Raw genomic sequence first — 12,103 nt, forward strand, 5'->3', positions numbered from 1 at the left:
CCTCGTTTTCAAAATAATTATTTCCTTCAAATTCAAATAAAATACAACCAGAACATTATATTGTTCTAAAAACTTCATTTTTGTCATAATAATTTAATATTCTATCTGAATATCCTTATTTGAAGGGCACAGAAAGATTATAAAATTTTTGATGACGTCATAATTAATTTAATTTATGAAATTCGGGAAAAGTGTATGGCGATGCAAAAAGAAAGACAACTTCCATCCATTTATCATTTCCTATTTTATTTATTTATTTGTATTTATTTTTATAAATTAATTTACATCTAACAAAAGCAAATTTGCACAGTGCTTGGGGAAAGTACTGGGCAGACTAGGACATATAAAACCATTAAAAGGGGGAAAATTACAGAAACTTCTAATAATTGCTATCTAATGTTCACGTGGTGCATGTTAGACCTAGAATTACTAAAAATGTGACCACAAGTATTAATTTAAATTGGCTGCTTAGGTTAATTTATTCTCGTTAAGAAAACAACCAAAACAAAACTTGGAAGTGTAGATTGAACATTCAATAGTTGCTTCGGGGACGAAAGGAGTCATTTTTCCATCGGTGATATTCTCTTCAATAAGAATGCATGAAAGAATTTTGTTATTGTTTATTATTGTGATGTTACTAAGCAACGCAACAAGGCAGCTTCAAATGAAAGTCAAACGGCAAAAGTCTGGTTTTGATATGCTCTTTTTGATGTCAACCAGCCCAAAGATATGCAGAACATACAACGCTGAGTTTGTGCAACAAAAAAATGGCTACGTAACATGTTTGTGTAACGAACCAATCTTTTACAGTCTTCACGCATATGACGTGCCGAAATGTCATAAATTTAACGGCGCTAACATAGGTAGGCAAGTTGTACAATTATATTCCTAATTGTTCTAAACCTATGGTATTCCAATACTGGCATCGTTATGCAAATCTTTGTACAACTACAACGAACAACAAGTTAATTTATTTATTTTCCAGTTTTATATTAATCTATTTACATTTTGCAATACGTCATTGCTATTTTTTTCATATTTTCACTATTAAAGTTGTAAACGTAATGAAACCGTAAGTATAAGAAAATTACATAAAAAAATAAGCATATAAGCATCTTTTCTTTCAGGTTGTTCATGTAAGACCACATGTGTCTCTTTCATTACGGAGAAAGATACTATTATGGAATGGTTTGTTCTTTCTGATGCGTTTTCTTGCAGCAATATAATGGGCAGTTATCAACTTTATGAATGGGACGGCCAAACTTGGACGAAAGTAAACCGGAAAGACTTTGAATTGGTGTTTGAAAAAGTAGTGGATCCGGTTACAAAACAAGTGAATAAAACTTCGTATTATTTCAAGGTAAAAAAGTCAAATTATTGAATCTACAACTCGTAATATTCTTGGTTTGGTTTGCTTGACTATTAGCTAAGTATAATATTTTAATAAACCATGCTTAAGTTAAACAACTGCCTCCGCCCCGCCCCCCCCCCCCCCCCCCCAACACACACACAAAAAAATACCAAAATTTTTTTCACAGGGGATCGTCCGTCAAACATAATTTCCGCAATACTATTTTGTGCATTCTGTTTCGCCTGTTGACATGAAGTAGTGATATTTACTAAGGGGTTATTACTATAATCTTGGAGGACTATAATGATAGGTTCAATTATAATGGCGTTTTCGATTATAAAGCTCCCTGTTTTTAAATTAGCTCATAGAGATGCAAATGAATGACAGATCATTTAATATATAGTATAAATGCAATAAATATTTTGAAACGAACAATTTTTTCCATAAGTACTTATCTAGGTAAATACTGACTAAATATATTTGGGAGACGCTTTTGGAAAGAGCTAAACAAAGGTTGGGGCAAAGTGCAACAAACAGTTTGTAAAAAAAAACGCTAATTCCACGAATAATATTTCGTTAAAAAATCTCTCTCTAAGAAAAATTAGAAAATAGAAATAATTAAAGTTGAGAACATTTTCTTCTCGAACTTTTATCGTTCAGAATGTGGCGCGAAATTTTTTTTCTTTCAGAGTTTGCAGTCAGTAAAAATCGGCTATGAACAGGGTAGCATACGAGATTTAAGAGTAGAAAACAAATGTTATTTCCACTACACCTCCGCTCATTTGCACTGATGACACTTATTATTTCCTACTACTAGTGACGTCCTTACCTTCGAATAGTACCCGTCACTCACATACTTGCATTTTGTTTAGTGGCGGCATACAGACAGAACAACTGCAATGCTTTATTATCAAGGCAGAATATTTAAAGTCAATGTATTTTGTGGTAAAAAGAGTTTTGGATGCCATGTCGGGAAAGCAGTGGGAACAAAAACATGTATGTTAACTAGCCACTACTTTATTTATTTATTAGATTTGCAAATTAGAACTTTTCCATGTCAAATATCACTAATAGACACTTCCTGAATTTATTTCCTCTGAATATGCAGCAGTTCTTTGCAAATATTTGACCATTTGACATCCTGACCATCAATTTAGACCATGTTTCCATCAGACGATAAGGATAGGTGTTTTGTTTTCATAACGAAGGTGATATTTGTGCATAATTTTTATATCGGATATGTATGATATGTCTTTATAAAGTGTGGAAGTTTCAGAATCATACTGCGAATAAATAAACTGCTACAACAGTTAAAGTTAATTATACTATCTTTGTTTGAAAGTGAGGCTCGTAAAATATTTAAAATATAGGAAGCGCTTGACCGCAAAAATAACAGGCTGTTTTCTGCTTGAAAAAAGTTTTCAGCGGAACGGAACGGATAGAAGAAGAAAAGCTTCTGAGCATGCGTACTTACCATTTTTACATCACGTGAATGATAAATTTTCCTTTCCGTTCCGGAGTAAGTAGAATCGAATTCAACTTTTTCTTTGCGTTCTGTGCGTAAACGACATGTAGAAAGGTAGTTCAAATGAGTTAAAAATTTACATGCATGCTAATTTAACTGTACTGGATTTAAAGATAATAAAAAAATCATAAACGAAAAAAGTCCACAAAAATGAAATCGGTAAGCACCTATTTCTGTTTAAAGGGATGTTAGATACATAACATATTTTTTTTATATGGTAAGTTAAGAAAATAAAATTAATCAACAACACGAGGAAATTACAAAGATGTTTTCTTAGATAAAATCCTGAGCGAACGAGAATTAATAACAACCACGTCAACAAGCAAATCGAAATCAACAACGACGCAAACAAGTAGAAGTTTGAAGTCCTCCAAAGACAACAATAATGATGGCATCAACACTGCGGTGTACATCACGTTGAGCTTGATATTCGTGCTTATTATTGTGATAATATGCGTTACCGCTTTGTAAGTATATTCCATCCTTTAATCATCTAAAAGTAGCAGTTACTTTACATATGATAAAATCTAACTCAATGTGAAGATAGGTAGTAAATATTGCTTGCAAGGCAGTTTCTACTTCATGTTGTAGCAGAAAAGAAAGATTAAGGGTTTACTGACGTACACGATTTTTTTAACCAGCTGGTCTTTATTCTTATTTCGCTATTGTTCTAAACTTTAGACTTTTGTATTTAACCTGAAATCCCAGCCTGATATCCTCATAAAGCACATTTTTATAAAGGAAAGTGTGTATTACTTGTCGTAAACCAATCCTTCTAAAACATGCTGAAAAAACACTTTTTGTTGTTGTTTGGAATATGAATCCGACCTCCTTTTTTCGTGTTTTTTTTTTTTGTTTGTTTGTTTTTGTTTTAAGTAAAATATGAGAATTGTCAGTTTCTTTTTAATGCTTTTTAGTGTACTCCTCAAACGAAAAAGAAAATGCTCACAAGGCGTCGTACAAAATAACGTAACAACATCTCCTGCACCCCCCTCCTACACAAATAACGAGTTTGGAATTGAGGATTTCATAGAAAACGAACGAAAGCATCCTATGCCGCCTCTGCCAAGAAGAGCACCGCAACCGCCTCCAAGAGATGTTATCTACTCAAACACAAAGGAATCTTGAGAATCTGGTCAAATATCTCGTTTGATTTTATTTTTTGTAAAATTATTTAAAGAAACAGTTCATGTTTTTAATAATATCACTTAGCTATACTATGGTATGTTACACCGTATCACATCACTGATTAAATATAAAAGTTAGGTATTGGTAAACATGAAAGTAATTTACCTGTTTCTCACATAGCTAGTAACCCTTATTGTTAATACTTTCAAATATAAAACAGATCATCTAAAGGAGGTCAACGCCAAAACAGCGCACTGCTATTAGTGACGTATATACGGGAGAATAGACCGACATCATGATGTATCAATCAAACACATTAAGATAAGAAAAGATAAGAAGCGTTTATTAACGTCGATTATGTACGATTTCTAAAGTGAAAAGTATAATACGTAAATACCAGCTCTTTGGCAACAGCGTTTGCTGCAGCCATGGTTCAATCGCATTTGTGTAGCTCACAGTTCGATTAGTTATTTGATGTTTCTCAGTCGTCTGAATCCACGCCTTGCCGTTCTCCAAAAAATTGATTTATTTTTAAAAAATAAGTAGAAACTTATTGCTTGTAATTTCCCAATCTCGTTCCCAGCACCGTCCTGAAGTAAGAATAGATACAAGATTCTCTGGGGACGAGGTTGGTAATTTTCCTGTTTCTTCTGTACTGCTAATCCAAAATGCATTATGGTAGTTGTAGTCTACAGTTTTCTCTCGCAGAAGCGAAAGTTTGCAAATAAATAATAGAATCCTTTTTATTTTGGAGGGATAATAAAGAAAAGCCGATATTGTTTGTGTTAATTTTCAAATCTTATTATTAAAATTATTATCTTCCTTATCCAACACCCGTCTTATTGTCGCAAACATTTAAAAATGTTTGTTGGAGAGGTTTAGGAGTGAAAGCAGTCGAAATGGAAGTAATAAATAAGAATACAGATCTAGATATGATTTTCAAGCTCCACAGAACTTTTTTACAAAGCTCTTGCGTGGTGCCAAGACCTGCTCTCCAATGTCGAAAGGAACAAACAGGTGGAGGAGAGGGTGCATGAAGATGTGACCTTATGGTCAACAAATCTGGCAGCCATGCCTGCGATTATCCCATGAATTAAAAATAATTGCAAAAGCAACTCAAAAGGTGCCAAAAGTTAACAGTCCAATCGATAAAATTAACCGATTGTTAAAGGAAAGATGCGAGGCTTTAGATGTTACTTTTATTCATAATGACAACATAAAAAAACTCTTCTTTATGGAAAGATGGAATCCACCTTACAGACGATGGTAAGACTATGTTAGCGAAAAATTATTTATATTATCTTAATCATTTTTTATACCACAACATGCACTTCCAGTCTTGGGTATAGGTCCTTGCACTCAGACTCTACAAGTTTTTTCAGATTCAAGTAAGACACAAAATATCCCTTTGTTATTACAAAATGAAATTGATGATCTTAGCCAAACACATAGTTCAAATTCCGAACCTGATAGCCCGCTCGATAGTATCTGTAAACTTAGAGTTGCTAATTCCGATAATCCTCTTTTAGGTTACTTAATTTCTCTTGACTATTTCGTCCTTGCAGAAACTAAACTGGATGAATCTTTTCTAACTGATTAATTTAATATTGACGGATATGAAATTAGAACCCGAAAGGACAGAAACATACATGGAGGAGGTTTAATTTGAGTATGTTGGGAAAGGTGTCATTTGTAAACAGTTACACAATATTGGAATTGCAGAGAATGAAATTATCTGTTCTGAAATTACTATTAGAAATAAAAAATGGATTATAATTAGTATTTATCGGCCACCTTCATATTTGAACTTAACACAATTTTCTATGAATTTGAAAAAATTCTAAACAATGCTCTTTCTAAATGTGACAATGTTATTGTTCTGGGTGATATTAATATAGATTTTTATAATCCAAGTGATAGTTGCTACGGGCAGATGCAGTCACTTTGTGATATTTTCAATCTCAAAAACCTGATTAAAGATAAAACATGCTTTGCCGGAACAGAAGGCTCTTCAATTCATGTCAAACTGACAAACAAATATAGGTCTTTTCGAAATAGTTCAGCGTTTGACACAGGGTTAAGTCCATCATCTAATGATAACTGCATTTTTTAAAATGCCACTAGCCCGTTTACAGCCAAAGAAAATATTCTAAAGAAATTATAAAAATTTCGATGAAAAGACGTTTTTGGCTGATGTAAAAAGGGATCTCATGATCATGAAGTGCCCTTATTTAAAATATCATGCTGAAAGCAAAAGCATACATAATACCATGTCAAATATAAGTAATCTGTCACATGCTATTTGTTGATTGAAAATATGCTCAAAGCAAAATAATACATAATGTCAAATGTATGTAATAACATAGATCGAAAGAGGGAGAGTAATTCGTGATTAATTATTACGATGAAGTTTTTGTGGTATTATATTATTTTTTTTATTTTGGTAAAATATATATAGCTAAGGAGAGAAGCATAAGTGCTCTTTTCGAGGAGGAATATCATGTATTTTTACCCCTCCTCTAAATCCGCCCCTGTAAATACAGGTCTTTACATACAACAACGAAACAATATAATTAAAATGTTTTGCGCAAAGACACCTTACACAACTCTGTGACTAAAGTTATCATGCGCCCTATGATCGCAAAGATTACACTGGATAACGGAATCATTCGAAATGTGAGACATAACCATCACTCAATAATTATTTAATTGCTTCTATTGACCATAAATTTCCGTTCAAAAGTTGTTTTAGGTGTTAATAGACTTTGCGGTATTTATGGTTTATCATCACTTTTTGTGCGACATTTATGGTTGCGATATTTATGGTTAAGTTTGCGACATTTATGGTTGATGTGCGACATTTATGGACAATTTGCGATATTTATGGTTGATTGCGACATTTATGGTTATAACAGCCCTCACTGAAGTTTTTCTTGGTTACAAAAGTAACCATGCTATATGTCCCTATTTTCGAGACATTGAAAAGTAGGCTATCCCGTGAAGATGTATTGGGTGAAGTTTTACAGCAAGTACCAGTGGAATGTCAGAACGGAAGATTGACTCGCTTTTTGATGGATCATTGTATCAAGCTAATTCCCTATTTTCAAATTAGCCAAATGCACTACAAATAGTCTTATATCATGATGATTTCTAGGTTGCCAACCCCCTCGGGAATAAAACACATAAATGTAACGTTTCATGATTTTACTTTATATTGGGAAATTTAAAATCACAGCACCGATCAAGATTAAAAGATATTCAGCTAGATGTGTAATGCATCGTTAGTGTAAAAATATAGATAAACCAGTACTAAATCCCTGCATTGAAGACATCAAGAAGTTAGAAGAATTTAGAATTGAGATTGGATTAGATCAATCTTTAATAAAGTTTTTTGGATCCCTTCAATGCTCGTAGCAGATAACCTTGCTGCCGATGCTATTGGCGGATATTAGTAGAACTTTTTTACCGTGGAAAGATTCCGTCGTGTCTGTAATTTTGTGAATGATATTTTGAGAACCAATGACAAACTTGTTCCCAGCGTCTTTTGTCTCTTTTTTTTTACTGAACGGCGAGACGAAAAGACACTGGAATCGTAGGCCGGAATTCTGCACTTGATTGGTTGAGTATAATTACCGTAATTATACGCATTTCTAAGAAGTATGCCGTAACCATGCAAGCACATTTCGACGATGAAAGAAAATGGTGTATAAGAAGTGATAGTAATTTTTTTGTTGTTGTTTTTATTTTCAGTTGTTTTTGGTCACTAAATTTGTTAAAAACATTGTTGGCTTCAGTAATTCATTTGCAATTTACCCTAAAGAATACATTTGGAAAATGAAAGTCTCACGTAATCTATGGTAAGTCAATTCATTTTTCTTATAATTCTAGTGGTAGAATTATCAGTAATGCCTTCGAGTGTAACAATACTATGTCATGTACAAAGGTATGTAAAAATACATCAACGTTTTTCTGTCTTTTGGTTCCTTCTTTGTGTTGATCTATTTCGTGTTTACCTTATGTATTGTAATGAGCATATGTGCACTCCATGTAATATCTTTTTTGTATTATTTTGGTAATAGATAGGCTACATGGATATGGTTTTAAAATGTGCACTTTTTTGTCACTTCCAGTAAAAGAAAATATTACTTCACAGAAAGTATACTTTCATGGTAACACTGAGGATGAGCAGCAAAAATTCTTTCGACTCTGTGGAGAAAGTAACTGTGAGTGATACATATGTATTTTTGGTGGAATCATCATCAACTAAAAAATATGTTTTTAAACGAATGACAATTTGTCCTAAAAGTGTGAGCAACTCATCTGAATAAACTAATAAAGGTAGGTAATTGTATATCCTCATAGAACTGTATTATAAAAATAATAAAACAAAATGTTTCAAATGTTTTATATAATACTTGAAAAAATAATGCATGCATTATATACAATCAAAATAAAAAATCAATTTTTGTAGGAGAAAATAATATTGCAAAGTTTATTTTGTAGCCAATTCCAAAAAAAGACTGAAGTTCTCTACTACAGATAATGTCAGTCAACAATTGCCAACACAAGGTACATTCATTACAAATTCTACTTCTGTGTTCAACAAACAGAGTTCTATTTATAAGGGAAGTTTATTGACAACAAACCAATGCGAATATGTGATAAGATCTGCACAAACAAGAATATCTGGAACATTGGCAAATTCCTCAGCATTGATACCTAGTGTCAATTAAGCAACAAAGTCAATTATAACAGCCGACATGTCAAGAAAAAGTGATGATTTTTGTAAGATGGAGAATGGAAGTGTTTATTGGAAAAAGGTTTTGAAGATTTGAGAAATTTTTCCATGAAAAGTATCAGGAATGAAATGAAGAAATTTTTTTCATTCGAATACCGTCTTGAAGAGATTACGTAGACAATAAGTCTCTTATTTTCGGTTGAACAAAGTGAATAAGAAAATAAGTATATAGCTATTGTGAAGATAATTGGTATTCTTTAAATTGTAGGGGGTAGTGTTAAATACATTCAGTGGTCGTAAAATGTAGCTCTGATTGTCTGCGTAATGTGAAAGTAAATACAGAGATAACTGGAGGCGGTGTTTTAATAGCGACGTCGCGACATGTTTTGATACCATTTTAGAAAAAATTTAAAAAACAGGGGATTTTCTTACAGTAGAACGGCATGTGAAAATATGCACGACACAAAAAAACTGATTTTTGTTTTCTTTAAGGTGCATTTTCTTGAAAATACTTTACATTTTTTCACTGACAGTCAATGATTCCATAAATATAGCACGTAATCTCTGTAGAAACCTAAACCTATTGAAAACTAAAAGAAAAGTTGCCCTGGCAAATGCGCTATCAAAACATGGTTAAAACGGGCTATAATATTTTTACAAATTGTCCTCACAAAAAAATATTTAACAAGCAAAAAAGGCGTTTGACAGTCGTTGAATATTAAAATACACTTTTTTAAATAATCAAAGTAAATAAAGAATTTCCAAGATAAATACGCTGTATTTTCGCGTCGTTATCGCAAAAACTTTCTTCTTTCTACTAAGTTGAAATTCTAATGTTTATATTTTTAATTTCGTGCGAGAGGTTAACCAGATTGCATTCTCGTGGGAGATATAGGCATCGAAAAATCTCGTTTTGTACTTCTATTTTGTTTCATACTACGATTATCTACAAATTGTACATGAACAAAGTTATGTTTTCACAGAAAATAATAAGAAGGGAGAGGGTACATTGCTGCTTTCTCAAAAAAATCAGAGTTTGTCAATTTGACCCACCCCTCTGGTAACTTAATTAGGATTGTCACAATGATGCCCAACTAGATAAACTTAAAGCATAGCCTTCCACCCTTGTAGAATTAAAACAAACAAACGGACTGGAGACTAACTTGCGCATGAAAAAATTCTTTTGCGGCGCGAACTATTTTGTAAAGATATTTGTGAAGAAGAGGCCATTCGGGTTTAATTATTATATAAAGAGAACATTTATATTTCGTTGTTTTTTTAACAAATCAAAATAGCGCATTTATGCAGTCAGGGGGTTGGGGAATAAATAAACTCGGAAAAAACGAAAAACAAAATGTCGCTCCCCGTAAAAACATTCTACGCGACGAACAGTAAGCCCTCTGGATTATGTGTATTGAAAAGCGGACTGCATTCTTCAAATTTGATGTAACAAATTTTTTTGTCTCACTCAATTCATCTGCGACAAAACCACAAGAGTAAAAATTTCTCAATTTTTTAAAGTTAGCCAGATCCAGACGGCATGATCCACATATAAAACAAATATTTTTGTGTGAATCCTTTTTCGAGCATTTATGCGTCCTTCATACTCTATCAACTTATTTATAATCAAGTAACTCTTTTCAACTATTTGAATTCAAAATGCGCATCCAATCAAATTCTGTATGTCATCAGCTTGGGCCAGGGCTATTACAGAAGTGTCTCGTCAGAATGCCATATATGCGTAGAAGGGGTCTGTGGACACCCGTAACACTATAAAGCTGATATATTAACATAACAGGCAAACAATAAGAATACACATACAAAATCATGGCAGCGTTTCCGAAAATGTTTGTGCTGACCCATGTTCACTAAAATGCTGTCAATGAAATAATAAGAAGCAACATAGCAACCATTTTCTCCTTTTTTTTCCACTTATTCTGTAACATCCATTACTGAAGCCTGTGTAAAATATTGAAATATAAAAACTCGTATTTTTTAATATGTTTTACTACGCTTTTTACGGTTGCCCCCGCAAAAGAAAAAACAACAATAAAATAAAAAGCCACGGCAAATGTTACAGTAAAAGCTACGGAAAAAGTCACGGTAAACGCCACGGCAAAAGAAAAAGTCACGGTAAATGCCACGGCAAAAGAAAAAGTCACGGCAAAAAGAAAAAGCCACGGCAAATGTTACAGTAAAAGCTACGGTAAAAGTCACGGTAAAAGTCACGGCAAAAGAAAAAGTCACGGCAAAAGAAAAAGTCACGGCAAAAAGAAAAAGCCAGGGGAAAACATTACTGTTCGCTGCTTTTTAAACACGTGTTCGAGCAACATGGTTGAAAACACAAACAACGAGGACTTGTTTAATGTGAAGGAGCATTTTGATGAATAGACGCTCATTAAATACTACTACAACAAAGGTTTTAGCTAGAATAAAAGAAATAATTATTGGTCCAAAATTGCGGGGTACAACAACAACCTTTTGATCTCACTTAAGCGTTGGTATCCAAGTTGATGTAAATAACAAGCCTATTGTCAAGCATACAAAGAGAGTCATCAAACCACCCCCTAAGCATATTACACCCTCTATACATACTACACCTCCTAAGCATACTATACCTCCTATACAGGCTATACCATTTACACCACCTAAGCATAATACAACTCCTAAGCATACTATACCTCCTAAGCATACTATCAAAATACCTATACATACTATACCACCTGTATCTCATAATCATGCTACAGCTCCTATACATACTCCTGAACAACCCTTACAGGAGGAACAACATGAGGATGCAAAGGTCGCATTGATCACAACGGGGGTATGGATCATCATTGCCTACATCTGACTTAAGTAAGGTGTACTGTGTTTCATCAAACATATTAGGTCTTTTTCGTCTTTCCAACGTATACCACGACAAACCCAACGGCAGCAGCGACGGCCATGTACAGATGCTTGGCTGCATATTCGACAATGGTTGCCGCTACTCTGAGAAAGAATGAGACTACGGTACCAATAATACCAGGTACGGCAGCACCTGATTTTCCTGCCAAATATTTGAGGAATTTTCCAAGCCTTTCAAGCTGCTCCGCTACAAAGCCTTTTCCCGCACCCGTCGCGGCACCTCCTCCTGTAACTGCGAGTACAATGGTGGAAACCAGTAGACCAACAGCCTAGATGATATTCACTATGGTCAGACCCTGCTCTTTGAAGAGTATCTTGAGCAGGGACGTATCACCTGCGGCAATTTTCATTAGGGTTTCCTTTATGACCATCAACTGAGGATATATGTCAGAGGATACTAGACCGTGTGCATTTCGATCAATATCTTTTTTTTGTTCAGATCTTTAATCTTAAC

The 12,103-nt window shown here is 33.7% G+C and overlaps 1 protein-coding gene across 1 annotated transcript; it reads left to right on the top strand.

Annotated features, from left to right (window-relative positions):
* The first annotated feature begins 340 nt into the window (after positions 1–340).
* Positions 341–4,164, top strand: LOC130649501 (uncharacterized). The gene is made up of 5 exons (XM_057455783.1): positions 341–863; positions 1,128–1,360; positions 2,224–2,347; positions 3,154–3,343; positions 3,794–4,164. Exons 1-5 carry the CDS (start codon positions 596–598, stop codon positions 4,002–4,004), a joined length of 1,026 nt encoding a protein of 341 aa, XP_057311766.1. The 5' UTR covers positions 341–595; the 3' UTR covers positions 4,005–4,164.
* The last annotated feature ends 7,939 nt before the right edge of the window (positions 4,165–12,103 follow it).

Source organism: Hydractinia symbiolongicarpus, chromosome 7, assembly GCF_029227915.1.
Source record: "Hydractinia symbiolongicarpus strain clone_291-10 chromosome 7, HSymV2.1, whole genome shotgun sequence".
Taxonomy (NCBI): domain Eukaryota; kingdom Metazoa; phylum Cnidaria; class Hydrozoa; order Anthoathecata; family Hydractiniidae; genus Hydractinia; species Hydractinia symbiolongicarpus.